General features: G+C 38.3%; 1 protein-coding gene across 9 annotated transcripts in view; it reads left to right on the forward strand.

The window, feature by feature from the left end:
- Abl (tyrosine-protein kinase Abl) overlaps positions 1 to 16575 on the forward strand; it is a 520947-nt gene that overhangs the window by 290931 nt on the left and 213441 nt on the right. For all 9 annotated transcript variants that reach the window (XM_067136890.2, XM_067136892.2, XM_067136891.2 and 6 more), the window contains one exon: positions 12032 to 12174. In XM_067136890.2, the coding sequence (XP_066992991.2) occupies positions 12032 to 12174 (143 nt within the window). The remainder of the gene's footprint in view (positions 1 to 12031; positions 12175 to 16575) is intronic.

Here is a 16575-nt window from a genome sequence, read left to right on the forward strand (position 1 = left end):
TTTGATCCCCATAGGCAACCTGCGCACGTGCTGAGGATGAAATGGTGATGAAGACGACACATACACCCAGCCCCCGTGCCAGCAAAATTAACCAATGATGGTTAAAATTCCCGACCCTGCTGAGAATCGAACTCGGGATCCCTGTGATGAAAGGCCAGCATGCTAACCATTTAGCCGTGGAGCCGGACAGCACTGATATAAAGTACTGGCAGTATTTTTGTCTCTAGTGCATTGCTTCTTCTTCATCAGTAGTATTACGCCCAAGATATTTCATCTCATCTTTATTTCCATACCTGAGAAGCATAAGGGCGTATGTCATATTGGTTAAGCACGAATTGTTCATTATTTGCACATTGCATGTCTCTCTGAACTACTTTAGTTGTATTACCTGGAGTAGGGCCCTGAATGTAGATAGTTCTTCAGTCTCTTGGGATTGAGAACTGAACATTTCTTCACTGTCTCAGACTGTTTATATACATATATCATCTGATTGGGTGTTTCTGAGAATTTCTCCCAGTAGGCCGTTATGAAATTAAACCTTTGACAAAACAGTGCTCTCTGTGATCTAACTGCTGCACATTGTCTATGACCTCATCAATGAAGAATTGCTTGGTTTGTCAAATGCCAGGGGATTTATACGTGGATTAGGTGATACAGTCTCCGAGATAAATAGTAAATAACTTCCAAGTCATTTAGGTCCTTCACATCACAGGACAGTATCTGAATTTCAGGTGTAAAATACTAAACACTTCCATACTGCCTGTGAGGCTTCTCAGCGACAAGTATTGTGTCTCCATGTATGATTGCTGCAAGATGGGCCTAGATTACAATCATGGATAATTGCCGGTTGTTATGCTTTTACCCACCGAGTAGTGACTTCATCACAGTTTTCATTGTCATCATCGTAACCCTGTGTAGCACTGTGATTGTTAAAATCTTCATTGACAAATTTTGCCTTTCTGGTGTCAGAATTGCTTGGTTTGTCAAATGCTGGGGGATTTATACGTGGATTAGGTGATGCAGTCTCCGAGATAAATAGTAAATAACTTCCAAGTCATTTAGGTCCTTCACATCAGTGGACAGTATCTGATTTCAGGTGTAAAATACTAAACAGTTCCATACTGCCTGTGAGGCTTCTCAGCGACAAGTATTGTGTAGATATTTTGGGGCCCAGCTGACTGTTGTGTGAGTTTCTCAAATACAAAGTCTATAACATTTCTGTGTGAAGCACAGTTTCAGTTTTCAGATGAGGCTCTTGTACAGAAAAGGTCAGCTAGTACTTTGCTGTTGCCCGGGGAATGTCGAAATAAGTCTTCAACTGCATTCTTTTGTGAGGCACCCTTTCTGTTCCCCAGCATTAAAATGCAAGGAGTCATTCTGCAGTGGGAAATGATAGAATTGATGGTGGGTGTAATGATTCTGAAGAATGGGAAGACATTTATATGTGGCTGCGGGTAACTCGGCGGGAGTTTCTTGCTTGTAGATCCGTTTGTGTTCCTCTGCTAATACTGAAACTTAAGAAATACAGTTGAACCTCTCCTCTCTGGACACCGTCAGTTCCGTGGATTAATGCCCATTACAAGAGGTGTCTGCTAAAACAAGGTTATAAAAATTAATTGATCATTCCACCTTAAATATAATCATCCATCTTAAGTTTGATTATTCTAAAACATTTCTGACTAAATGTTTGCCTGGGAGATATTAGGAGTGATTGCACAGCCTTTACAAACATTACTGATTAGGGAAGTAATCATTCAGCTGTGTCCGTGTAAATGTAGCGAAATTTTTCTTAACTGCATTATTCTGGAAAAGGGAATAAAGTCTTCTACATGGTACTATTGTGTTATCCCCATACTTGCGATTCAGCATGACACACAGATTCTTCATCTGTTTAAGAATCTCAGCTTTCAGATTATTTCAGATTTCTTGCACTTATTTTTGCACCATTGGCCCTTTCAATCGGAGTTCTTTTGCTCAACCACACTTAACCACTCATGTACCACAGTGGTCACTTCTGCAAAAATTGACTCCCACATTTTTTTCACTTCTTGATTTCTATTTTCCTCCCCCTCACTAAAATTTCATTTTTATTTTTACAGTTATTGTGTTTGAGTTCTCCTGCATTTGAATTTTTCAACAAACTTTGTCACTGCAAATCCTTTTTCATTTTCTGTAATTACATTTTTCCTTGTCTCGAGATTTCAACACGCTTGACTCTTATTTACTGGGCACTTGAAATCCTGCTGTATTTTTGGCTCAACAATTAGTGCATCTAAGTCTCTTCCTTGTCAAGTTTAACTGAACTACCTGACCTAAACCTTATCAGTGACAATCTGAGTTATGAATAGAGTGATGCAAACTAGGTTGAAAAATCCCTTGGTAACTTGTGAGTAAACAGTTACTCGAAGCACTCCTGGGCAACTAGATTTCCCAGAATGTATACTGATTAGAATAACATATGATATCTTCATTTTGGTCCGCACTGGTACAATTACAGTATAATAAGAGAAATGATCAACCTAATCAATGCCGGTACATCATTTATTTTGTGATTAATTATACATCACAGTGTGGTGTGGGACTACTTTCGACCAAGTATTGTTCATCTTCAGCCACTCATAGCATACCACTCACAGCAAAAAATTGACAATTGACAAAGTATTAATCCTATTATATACAAACAATGATGAAACATAATACCTAAAAAACATTTTCATGCGCTTATTAAACATATCTTGATACATGTTAAATTCTTAAAAACCTAACAAAGTAGGATTTTTGCGTCTTAATGACGTCTAACAATTATATTAGTTTAAAATAAGATGTGTATTTTTGACGTTATATATGTATTAAAATGTTTGCTGGGTTCATCCTGTTTAGTTGACAAGTCTTCATGATACATTGATATTCACAATTGGTGATTTTGAGTGGCACTTGACACTTGATTACTTGGTCGAATGCCGCAAAGTGATGTGGTAGAACATAAATTCATATATTGCTGATGAAATGTAAATTTGTCCTTAAGAGCACACTGGAGTCGAATATCTGTGTTTAAGCTTTATAATCATATGAAATCTTATAAGAGGTTGAAGTGTACATTTGTTGTATAATCACTGATTAGAACGCAAGACTATCATAATGGAAGATTTGGAAAGAGATCTGTACAGAAGAATTAACTTCATGGCTAACACAGCATTCCTATGTTCATTTCTTTTCCTTTTTCCTTGGACTCAAAATAGTCCAAACATTCAAAAGGAATTGCCATATGTCTGCCGAATGGTTTAAAAAATTTATTATTTCCCTGCCTTTGGCCCTTATGTTGCAGTTCATTCTTAAATCCATGATATACTCAATCTTTAGCTTGAATAACTTAACCCTGACCTTTTGACAAAGATTATGTTTATCATTTTGGAACTGTTACAAAAACATGAAAATTTTAAAAATAAAATAATTTCTGGACAACAGTATCTTCATACACAATACTTCAACAAGTAACATACAAATAATGCAAAATATTAAGATATTCTGTCAAAATATTCTTACAAATGTCATCCATTTCATTTTCAGTGATGCAGAGTTCTTTCAGGATACCTAACACATGCCCGAAACCCATTCCCTGAGCTCCGAAAGAGAGAGCCATTTCTGCCAATACCTTCATGTTCAGCTTGTAACTCTCACTGAAGTGAAGTATGTATGTATGAAAAATAGACAGCCTTCTTCTGGTCAGTACGAACTGTTTACTGGTTAACATTCTATTCCATGGCCACATTTGGGTCTAAGGTGAGTCCTTGGTTTTCTTTCCTATTAATGCAGACTGTATCAGCTTGAAGGTTACTGCCATCTTCTAAAACACAGTGCATCTTCTCATAAACTTCCCAGTGCAATTTTCATTGTGATGCAGTTGCTGAAGAGCATACTCTAATAGAGCGAATTTCTCGACAATTTGTCCTCAGAACACTTCCCAGCACTTGACCCAGCATCTCTGGACCTCCAAATATCGGCCACCTTCATAATATTGTGTGTTGGCTTTTCCAGTTACGGTTCTCATCGCTAAGTTATTACAGAACATCTTGATGGATTTAGTCCGTACATAGCACAATTAAATATTTCCTACCATTCACCTATGAATTAAGTCTTCAGGAACTGTTGCCCATTTCGCATGGTTAATTCTACGCAGACAAAATATACAAGAGCAAAGGTGCAGGCCCATATCATTAATAGAAATAATGTCTTCGGGGCATCACATACATCCATCCCATTCAGACGACGGTGGAAACAGTACGTAACAAAAATATAAGATAAGAGAAACAAATATAAAGCAAGGAGTGCACGTTCCTGGTGATATATAAACAAATGGTTAGAAAGATCAAAGGGTCATAGCATTCATTTGAACCTTTTAAAAACATCCTGATACGCTACAAAGGCTGATCCATTCCGCATGGGATCCATGTTGGTATTTCACGTCATAAAAACCAAAACTCGGGCAAAGAATTGCAAAATGCTATTCTTCCGGTAGGAAGCTTGACCTTCCCTGACAAAGGGCAGAGAACTGCCACCTGATGAGTACATCGGGAAACACTTAACTCACATAGTGTGAGCTAGATAAAAACGTGCTAGGTAAAAGGTTTCGGATACGAACCAGAACGACACACTATCAGTATAGGGCCATCACCAAATGGCACACCCCTTAATACCTATGCTACCCTTGAAAGAAATATAAATATTCAGAGGCATTAGGCCCACACTACACGGCAGTGACAAAAAAGAGGAGGTTACGTTTCAAAGGCCGAACACCAAAATGAAATGGAGGTGGAAACACAAGCACTCCAAAATTAATTTAGTCACAATCATCTAGTTGGGCATAAGGCCTAATGGCACAGGGGCTAAACCCATACTTTGAGGTGACCAAGTAAATTAAAATTAAAGTCGGCAAGAGAGAGGTAAATTTAGAAGTTCGAAAACTTGGTCACTCATAATTAAATTAGAGGAAGGTTACGAGGGTAACCACTCCTGCTTCCTTACATTTTAATAAATTCCCATTAGGGATGAAAAATTTGAAAGTCTGAAGACTGGCACAGAAAACCTACGTTTAATTTAGACACGAGAAAAACCTACATTTAATTTAGAAATGAGTAAAACCTACATTTTAATTGAAGAAAGAGCTGGCGACCTAGCAGTTACACTCTAGTGGGGAATGTAGAAATCTTCTCTATCTTCATACGCAGTAGCTTTACTTAAATATTATTTTCTCCCATACGGTGCCTCGTTTACTTGATGCCTCATGATGCCAGGATCCCACCTCACATCTCCCGATGGAGATCTCCTTTATTCTCTCTCAAGTAGAACACACAATAACGCTGCCACAAGATCAGACAGTTTATGCTCAAAATTCTCCTCTTATTTAGGGGGTCGTCCAAATAATGTAGGTGTTTTAGTAACCACCAATTTGTTGTGCCAAACGATTTTTAGTATCAATGATTATGATTGGTAGATCAGTTTAATGTCAAGCCTTTTGATAGGCAGATTAATTTAATGGGAGTTTTGATAACCTCAGAGAATTAAGATCTACTGAATGTAGATAGTTTGCCCAACATCCAGATGCAAACTTTCTCAATAATAGTAATGGCTTTGAACTCAAGATAGCATTAACAAATATATGTCAGGGACATCTAGTCGTCAAAGGAAGAACTACATCATCATCATCGCTGCGGGGAAACATCAATCCCCTTATTTTAATCACATATCTTGCCTATACCCTGTATTTAATTTTCATCTTATTTTTTACCTTGTGTCTTTGCCGCAGTCACATTTTGCAGGTCAGCACACACAACTCTCCATCATTTGAACGCGTGCATGTAGCCCACAAACCTAGCTTTTCCTCAAATCATACATTAGTCCACCTCAGATTGTTTTCCTTCCCAACACTTGACCCCATTCCCTATGTCTCAATTGGAACTATTCAAAACCTGTTGATGACTCTCTGTATGGAAGACAGCTCAGACATGATGTTGGGTTCAACACTGGATTTACACTGATGCCTCCACAAGCACATTGACAACAATAAACCTGAGAAGGGTCTTAGGTGACCAACATGCCTTAAGTAAGCTATAAAATAGAAGATGAGCAGAGTGCTGTTTCTAGGTTCGATCCTCTCTCATCATATTTTAGAAGACATTAATTTCTACAAATACACCTCAAAATGTCCTCCTATGATAATCGTTCGGGATATCCCACTACACAGAGGTGAACTAATTAGTTTCCCCAAATGGAGGCATTCATCTATCTATAATAGGTAACTCTGAAAAAATATAAAAGCAAACATTGGTCCCATTCCTCTGCGGGTATTCCGCATCTGACTATCTCCTACAATCTTTTTACATAATTTTTTACATTAACGAGTTTATTCAGTGATCACATGCTTACGTATAAAAGGGGTTACTTATCTGGCACCTGGACAATGACTTAGGAGCTGTCACGGGTCTTCCATGACTGCAATTAGCACATAATTGTGGTAGTAGTAGTCACTCCTGAAGGCTGTTCACTGGTAGAGGCGAAAATCTCCATTACATGTTATAAATCTCATTTTTGGTCTGTATTGAAAATTTACAGTTCAACAACTATAAAGGTGTTTTAATTTAATCCACCTATTCAATACTTTTATTTTCACTTATAGTGGTTACATAAATAGACTCACAGTTAAATGGGACATGTTTCGCCCTCAATTAAGGGCATCTTCAGCCTAAAAACAATCATCAAGAGTACAACTAATATTAAAAGTGGAAGTTTTAGCTAAGTTTAGCTAAGTTTTAGCTTCAACTTCCACTCTTGAAGATTGTTTTTAGGCTGAAGATGCCCTTAATTGAGGGCGAAACATGTCCCATTTAACTGTGAGTCTATGTAACCACTATAAGTGAAAATAAAAGTATTGAATAGGTGGATTAAATTAAAACACCTTTATTGTTGTTGAACTGAAAAACTCCATTCCGAAGTCAGTCTTCTTTCTCCCTTGAAATCTGTGGGCACTGATTGAACACAGCGGTTAGACGTCCCATTTATACACTCACAACCACTTGTTCACTAGGTTGGTTAATTGGCAATGCAGGTGTTACCGTTCTAAGACTGAATGCTAATTATCCGTCTCTTATAGTTCAACTTAACTGTCCAATGAGCCTGTCACATCTATTCCTACTAGGTGTGCTCTTTTGATATAATGTTTACCGTATCACAAAGTCTGCCCAACACCTTTCCCTTTTCCTGTATGCAATTTAGTTTATGCCTGATTCACAGCTCAGAGCGATGGACATTTTGTGTGGAGGTCTCAGGTTCGATTCCCGGCCAGGTCAGCTATTCTTACCTGGACCTGAGGGTTGGTTCGAGGTCCACTCAGCCTACGTGATTAGAATTGAGGAGCTATCTGGCGGTGTGATAGCGGCCCCGGTCTAGTAAGCCAAGAATAACGGCCGAGAGGATTCACCGTGCTGACCACACGACACCTCGTAATCTTCAGGCCTTCGGTCAGAGCAGCGGTAGCTTGGTAGGCCAAGGCCCTTCCAGGGCTGTAGTGCCATGGGGTTTAGTTTGGGTAAATAAAGTACTATTCTTGCGCGGAGACTAAGAATATAATCTTTGCATCTTTGGACTCCGAAATATCCACAAGAGAAAAGAGAAAAGATATCCTCATGTTAAGAGAAGTTTTAAACTAACTTAACTCAGTTTATGGGAAAGGGATAACTTGGAAACACTGCACTCTATGGAGGCTTTTACAAGAAATTCCTTAGCTAATCTCACAAAAGCAGTCTCTTTTTCATAGATACATTTAGCTCAAAGAAGAATTGAAGATCTACAGTCATCTTTGCACAACCACATTTCACCATAAGAAATCATAAACTGCGTTATGGTTCAAAAGTTCTAAGATGTTGATGGGAGTAACTTCTGTATTTTCCCCAAAGATTCAAAGAACTATATTAATTCATGTTGCCATTCAAACTAAAAGTAGAAATCCGCTGACACTCGCATCAAAGCAAGATAAAGTTTCAATAACTTGAGAAATATTAGTCACCAGAATATGAAAGATTCAATCTCATGTTTGCAGTACCTCATGCTGCATACGAAAACTTCTATTGGTGAGACAAAGTCCAGCTTCATTAGATATTTAGAGCAGCGTAATTGCCTCCCTTCCTCTCTCCAACAATCGAAGTACGTCTCAGTATGGAGGCTGATCGAGCCAGTTTATATAGCTAAGTTGGAGATGGGGGGGTCATATGGGAGCTTATGACACACACTAGTACAACAAATGCACAGTAGATCAAACATACTAGATCATATGAGTCATAGAGAAGAGTTTAACGGCAAGGAATGAAGAATTACGGTTGTTGGTGTTGAAGGTGAAGTGATGCGGAGAAATGCAATGGTCCTTGACTAGTAGATGGAAAGACCATTACAGTGCCTCACTCCTCATTAGATCTCCTCCTCTCCTGGTCTCCCTTAACTTCATTGACGAATGTTAGTTGTGAGCTCAGTAATCCTGTGTGTTAATGTGTAGTTTTAGTAACTAATACACTTTAGAAATAAAGCTCTACCAGATTCATTCTTCATTTATTTACCTAGCAAACAAGAAACAATGTGGTACTATCCATGTATTGTACCATCGACATCTCTTTTAGCAACTGGGAATCAGGGTTTTTTTTTTTTTTTTTAAGGACAGCCTCCTGAGAGAATTTGTTTGAACCTTTGCCACTGTCAGTTCAACCAAGGCCTCTATCTGCACCCGTAACACACTGCTCCCTGATTCACTTTGTTTCTTTTTTGACATATTCCCATTTGTTTTTATTTGTAGAGACTGTAGTTGTCTCAGGGCACAATTTTTCTTTTTTTTTTTCTCTTCTGATTTAGTTCTTGGGTGTACAGCCAAAAAATAGGAATGATTGGAAGTAACCTTGTGTATTATATACTTACAATCCCTAACACTGTTGTAAAGGTTCTCATGTAAACCTGCCATTGGGACTTGTCCAAAACAGTTATCAAGTGTGTGTGTTTTAAAAAAAAAAGTCAGTTGTACAAGCTGTCTTAAACATTATTATAATTTTGAATTTTACCCGTGTTTAATTAGCTGGTATGGGGTATTTTTGATATTGATGTATGTTGGATGACTGTAACAGCAAATGAATACCAGAAGGATCTGTACATGTGCTTTATAGATTACAGGAAGGCCCTTGATAGCGTAAGTCATGAGAAGATGCGAAATGTACTTGGACAGATGGGCATACCTGAACATCTCATTGTCCTGGTGCGTAACCTCTACTTTGAATAATAAGCCAGTGCTAAAACTGTGTATGGTGAAACTGAATGGTTCCTCGTTAGCAAAAGTGTAAAACAAGGCTGTATACTTTTGCCTTACTTGTTCAGTCTATATGCTGAGAACATTATGAGGTAATCTGGATTAGATGAGTCACCTCATGGTTTTAAGATTGGCAGATTGAATATAAACAACTTGAAGTATGCAGATGACACTACTTTGGTTGCTGACATTAAGGAAGAGCTTGAGGATATCATAATGAAAGTTTGAGAACAGAGCGAGAATATGGGCCTGTACCTGAATATCAAGAAGACCAAAATAATGGCAACAGGTTTGCCATCGAATATCTTGATAAACAATCAATTGATTTATCAAAGAGGTGAATAGTTTCTGTTTGTTAGGATCAGCCATCAGTAGAATTGCCTCAAACAGTACAGAAATTTGCCAAAGACTTGCTCTTGGAAGAGCAGCATTCAAGGATCTGGATAAGATCTTCAAGTGTTCAGATGTATCTTTGCATACCAAAGTCAGAATTAGTCTTTGCCATAGCTACGTATGGTTGTGAAAGCTGGACAGTAAGGAAGCGAGATAGGAAGCATATCGATGAATGTTAACTCTGGTGTTGGACAAGGATATTGCATATCCCTGGGAGAGCTTGGGTCATTCAAAAGATCAAACCATATCTGTCTCTTGAGGCATTCATTACAAGATTACAGCTGTCATGTTTTGGACACATTATGAGACACACTGATGCATTGGAAAAGGGTACCACTATTATGCTTGGGAATGTGGAGGGGTCTCGGAGTCGAGGGAGGCCAGCATTGAGATGGATAGACTCCATCAAATTCCACATGAACATGTCACTGAAGGTTCTAAAGTAGGCTATATGGTTGAAGACTGAAACATCTGGAGGCAGTCCACTCATGCAGTCTTCTTGAGTTGACGTTGACTTGATGGCACCAGATCATCTTGATGAAATATATTGATATATTATTATTATTACAACTTCCCCCATGCGGAGGCTGCCACAAGGACAAAGTATGTGGTGTTGAATGTGTTCTGATACATTATTAATTCATTATACAATTTGTCTCCCTCAGAGCATATGAGATCTTTCTACTTATTGCTTATAGGTAAGAGTTTACACAAAATAAGTTAGTTCATCTGCTTAGTAATCTTGTACTTTTACCATCGGTTGAAAATTCACATGAATACAATTTTATTGTAGGTCTTGTGAGCATTATATAATATTCAGATTACTGCATGAAGCTCTTGCAACATAAATATATAACACACCGTACATCACCGATTGTATTAAATATAGAAAGGTTATGTGGAGTCTGTTTTGTTTATAAAGCCATGTTGATTTTGATCGTTTTAGTATTTCCAAGAATTATGTAATTATTGGTTGACTACTCTGAATTGGGTTAGTTAAAGTTGATGAAATTTTTCCATTTCAAGTCCTGTCTGAATTAGGTTGTTCTTGGATATCATGTTGCACTACTGTAAAGAGTTGGAATTCAAAGAAACATACCTCTCATTCAGATCATGCGCGTCGTCGTCATCATTTCCAGTTTCCCAGGTGTAGTGTACAAGCGCTCGCCACTTCTTCCTGTCAGAATATAACTTCTGTTCCACTGTGTCCTTCCACTTGACATTCCTCTTGTTGACCTGCAATTTCACTGTCTCCTTCCATCGATTCCATGGCCTCCTTATAGGTCTCTTCCCTCTCACTTCTCAGTCAAAGTAATTCTTTGCTGTTTTCCTGCCCATCCTCATTACATGACCAAACCATTGTAGCCTGCATCTTCCTAAGAGTTTGGTAACAGGTATTTTGATGCCAGCCTCCCTCCTGTTTTCTTCATTTCTAATCTTGGTCTTTTAGTTCATTCTTCTGATGAAGTTAATTTCTGTTGACTGTATTTTACTATTAGCCTTGTTGCGTTGGGTACATGTTTCGAGTGCATAGGTGAGAACTGGAATGAAATAGGAATGAAACACGGTCATTTTCGTTTTCTGGGGTATTTTATCTTCCCACAGTAGATTTTTCACTTGAAAATAAAATTGAGAAGTTTTCTGATTTATGTTAAGTATTTATTGTTTTATTGTGTTGTCTTTTGAAATGATACTTCCAAAGTATTTGAAGTTACAAACAGATTGTAACAGAGTTCCCTCGAGAAAAATATTTGAATCTGTTCCTTTCCTGCTGATAGTCAATTCAACAGTTTTTGTATTTCTGATGTTTAGTGCGTATTCTTTAAACTTGTTACTCCAAAGATTTACTGTAGTTTTCCCTGTACTGCTTCAGTTTCTCCTCAAATGAGAACATCATCTGCAAGTATTTGTTTTTTAGGCTCTTTGTAATTGGATTTTATTGTCCGATCCATGATGACGATAAATAGGAGTTTTGACAAGGCACTACTTCCCTGCTGGACTCTTCTCATGATTTCAAGCCAGGATGATCTTCCATACCCTACTTGGACTCAACTAAAGCATTTTTGATAGAACATCTTTACTTTATCAATCAGGATGTTTGCCGCACCTGTACCTTTTACTCATTTCCAGGTCATCTTCCTAGGGACACTGTTGTAGGCCTTCATTTGTGTATTCATAATATATCTGGTTGTTTACACAATGCTTAGCTCTGTATGTATCTGTAGGTTCATGGCATTCCATCATCATTGTAATAACAGTCATAAATTCTAATGGTTATTGACCTGCATGTGGTATTTACAGGATGGAGTGCCCTCCAGGATGTCCACCGAAGATATATGAGCTGATGCGACAATGTTGGCAGTGGATACCTGGAGAACGTCCCACATTTCAGGAAATTCATCATTCTCTGGAAAATATGTTTCAGGAGTCCAGCATTACAGAAGGTATGTATATATACTAGCTGTAGTACCCGGCATTGCCCGGATATTTTTTGAAGGTTTACCTTTAAGATTTTTATTGCCTATTAATTACGTGTGAAGTGAAATTTATAGAATTTGTTATTGATGATTGATGTTTTACGATATATTATGTAGTTATAGTGATATGTGTTTGGTTTCAAGTCTTAGATTATTTCATTTTCGAGTAAAACTTTGCCCTTGTGGAAGGCCAAATTGACTGGGAAATATTAGATCCTTTCAAAAATATTATATGTATATATGTATTTACCCGTCATGCTATAGATATGGTGTACATGATTCCAACTGTCATCAAGACTGTCACCAATCAGCCTTGCAATCCCAAAAACTGTGGATTCAACACATTTTAGACTATTTACTTTTCACTCCATCTCACCCTCCGTCCCAATGGAGATTGAACGTGGGCTTAAATGGTATTTAGAGTATCACAGTTCATCTCAGCGACACATCAACAATGGATTCAACATTAATATTGGTTATTTCTCATTTTTATTGGCATCGGGATGTGGCAGTCCCATCACCCAGTGGAAAATCACTGCATCAGCCATAGAAATGTTGGTGGGAAAACCATACTGATTTGAGGTAGGAGGAAATCACAATTAAAATAAAAATCTTTAAGGTTCCACCTTGTTCAATACAAATACACTGTTGTTAGATGACATTTTACAACATATATTTTATTGCAGTACCAGTTTCGGCGCTCTATTAAGGCACCATCATCAGCTGCGCAATAAGTATAGAAAACTTGAAGATACAACGATACAAAACAACATACTGATATACTTAACCCCTTAATTTCTATCTAATGGCAAGTTTAAAACTCTTAAGTTACAAGCAAGGTAACCCTTGTGAGTCGAAATTGTAAAATCTCATGAGTTGTCCTTAAAATTATGTGATGGCTATAATTTTTTACATTTGTAAAATTCAAGTTCAACAACATTCTTAAAATCATGAAATTAAAGCTGAATGAAGTCCTATAATGTTAAAATGTTCATTTCACAGATGCATTAGTTGCCATGTGTTGGATAAAAACTCGTATTCATTAAATTGCCAGACTGTGCCGTCTTCCGATGTTTGTTGATATGTGGAAGCTTAGTTCTTATGTTGTGTTTCTAGTGGTTGGAACTGATTATTTGCCCTGATGTTATTAACCCCTCAGCGTCGCAGCCGTTTAAAGAGCTTCCTACCCCGCGGCCGGATGAGATTTCAACTACGCGCGACTGAAATACATTGATTCACTTAAAGCGTTACTACTAGTGTAAGAGTAGCCCGATATTCACGAAATTTGGAATTCCTTATGGTAGAACTATGTACATGAAGATAATTACATAATTGTTTCACATTTCCTTAGTAATTTAGTTCTGTGTGATAGAGTTCGAAGCACTCTTCGAGACAGAGACCCAAGGCACACTCCTGGGAGCAGTACACCGATGTCTTCTTTTCACCGTGTTTTGAACACGCGGTACAACGTCTCTGAGGTTTGGATTTCTCACTCTTGGGTGCTAATTTCCTGATAAAACGTATTTCCTGCAACCTTGGAACTGTATTATCTGTTGAGCGCCGGCCTTGAATATTTCATTTCCCGCCCTAGAAGCGTATTTTGTACTACGTAAACAAACCTTCCATCAGCTGAAACTGATAACTGCTCAATGTTTGTCCCTGTGACTTGTCTAAATATTATTGGAGAATCTAGGAATCATAATTCAGTGTTGAAAACTTCCCTTTGACCTGTATGCGTATCTATAGTCTCCTACACGAAATTTCCAAGTACTGGTTCCTCGTCATCGTCACACTCATCATTTACCACTGCATCGGCCACAGTCACATCATCTATTTCATTATCACTACTGCTAATACTGCCACTACTACTTCCGACTAAACTTTCATTTGAATTATACAATATTTCAAGCACGTTACTCTCAGCAGGGCGCGGTGCGTCACACAAGCTGATGAAGCTGCAGCGGGACTGAAAGTGGCAGGACGAAACTGAATGAGGGGAATAACATTTATGACGAATCAAACCAACTCGATATATATATTTCAGATTAAAAGGTCGATACACCGTCTTTCAAACGAGATATATACCATGCACAACTGCTTCTCGTGTCGTATGACAGAAAGCAATTTAACTGATGCCTACACAGAGCACTCGTGGAGAGTTACGAAAAGACTACAAGCTAAGAAATAAAGACAGATATAATAAATAAACTGCACTCTTAATACAAAATTAGAGCAAAGAACATCACACGAAAAGACAAACTTCTCAGATCATCATTTCTTTATTTTATTCCGTGGGAAAGAATGAATCAAACGGACTATTAAAAAAAGCGGGGATTGGTGCTCAGGCATAATTGACAAATACTTATCCTTGCAAAAGCAACTACACTTTAACGATTTTCAATTCTTATTTAGAACACTGATAAACCCGAAAATGTCTTCTTGGAAACAAAACAATGTGCATATCCATAACTCCAGAACTCTTCGCGCTATAGCCGTAAATGCAAAACCATGTATGGGTCTATACCACGTATAGAGGTCGGCGGCTACGGAAGAAAAGGGGGTCTATACCACGTATAGAGGTCGGCGCTGAGGGGTTAAGCGGGCATAGCCTCTCAGTTCAATAACCCTGTAACGATGAAAGTCCTCTGTTAATAGAAAAGCTAGATAAAGATATTAGGAACCTGATTGAATCAAAACGTTATTGAAGTTGACTCACCTCAACGGTTATGTACTTTGCGCGGCGTCTGCAGCACGACGAGTGTGTCTGCTCGTGTCGAGAGCGATGTGATGAAGCGCTAAGGAAGGGGAGGTAGGGGCGGCAAGGGGAATGTTTCTGGAACGTTGGCAATGTAGGAGAGGGTCCGGGGGGGGCATTGCGGACGGAGACAGTAGAAAGAGAAACTGTTACGTAGGGTTCGAAAGACTGACGAATTTTCTGGAATTCTTAGCTTGTCGAGTAACAGAATCAAGCAGTCGTATAATACTTTGGGTTTCTCGGAAATTTCATTCAAGTTTAGGTTAGCATTATAATACTGGTCTAGATGTATTAGACACACTTCTGTAATGTCAAGCCTCGGTCCCTTGGATAGTGTTTCCATTATTTCAAGATCGTGATTTATGTCCGTGAATTTATGCTTATATTCATGGACGTGTTGGCCTACGGCTGAAAATCTATTGTATTTCACAGCATTGAGGTGTTCTTGATATCTAACATTAAAGCTGCGCCCAGTTTGCCCTATATATCCGCTCTCACAGTCTTTGCATTCGAACCTGTATACACCTGATTTAGAGTATGGGTTGACCTTATTAACAGCTGACGCATTATGCAAAATTTCAGTACTTCTGTTATCCGTTTTGAACGCAATCCTCACATCGCACTCGGCACGAGCAGACACACTCGTCGTGCTGCAGACGCCGCGCAAAGTACATAACCGTTGAGGTGAGTCAACTTCAATAACATTTTGATTCAATCAGGTTCCTAATATCTTTATCTAGCTTTTCTATTAACAGAGGACTTTCATCATTACAGGGTTATTGAACTGAGAGGCTATGCCCGCTTAATAACATCAGGGCAAATAATCAGTTCCAACCACTAGAAACACAACATAAGAACTAAGCTTCCACATATCAACAAACATCGGAAGACGGCACAGTCTGGCAATTTAATGAATACGACGAGTTTTTATCCAACACATGGCAACTAATGCATCTGTGAAATGAACATTTTAGGACTTGATTCAGCTTTAATTTCATGATTTTAGGAATGTTGTTGAACTTGAATTTTACGAATGTAAAAAATTATAGCCACCACAGAATTTTAAGGACAACTCCTGAGATTTTACAATTTCGACTCACAAGGGTTATCTTGCTTGTAACTTAGAGTTTTAAACTTACCATTAGATAGAAATTAAGGAGTTAAGTATATCAGTATGTTGTTTTGTATTGTTGTATCTTCAAGTTTTCTCTACTTATTGCGCAGCTGATTTTGGTGCCTTAATAGAGCGCCGAAACTAGTACTGCAATAAAATATATGTTGTAAAAAGTCATCTAACAACAGTGTATTTGTATTGAACAAGGTGGAACCTTAAAGATTTTTATTTTAATTGTGATCTCAGTTCAATATGGGCAAATAAGATGAAGTTTTTCACGTTTAAAGTTGGAGGAAATGCCTGCTCTCAACCCTGAACACCTAGAGAAATGCTGGCAGCAGCTCTAAAATGCTTGGCGACAGGCAACTGACAAGCCGGCCTTAAAACTCTGTCATAGTCTCGTGGAATTGTCTTTCGGATTTAGTACCAAGGCTAGGGCGTCCCCCCTAGGCGATGCCCATTGGCGAGGCCCAGTCAACGTGAGGAGTATGCAACGGTT

Source organism: Anabrus simplex, chromosome 1 (assembly GCF_040414725.1).
Source record: "Anabrus simplex isolate iqAnaSimp1 chromosome 1, ASM4041472v1, whole genome shotgun sequence".
NCBI lineage: Eukaryota > Metazoa > Arthropoda > Insecta > Orthoptera > Tettigoniidae > Anabrus > Anabrus simplex.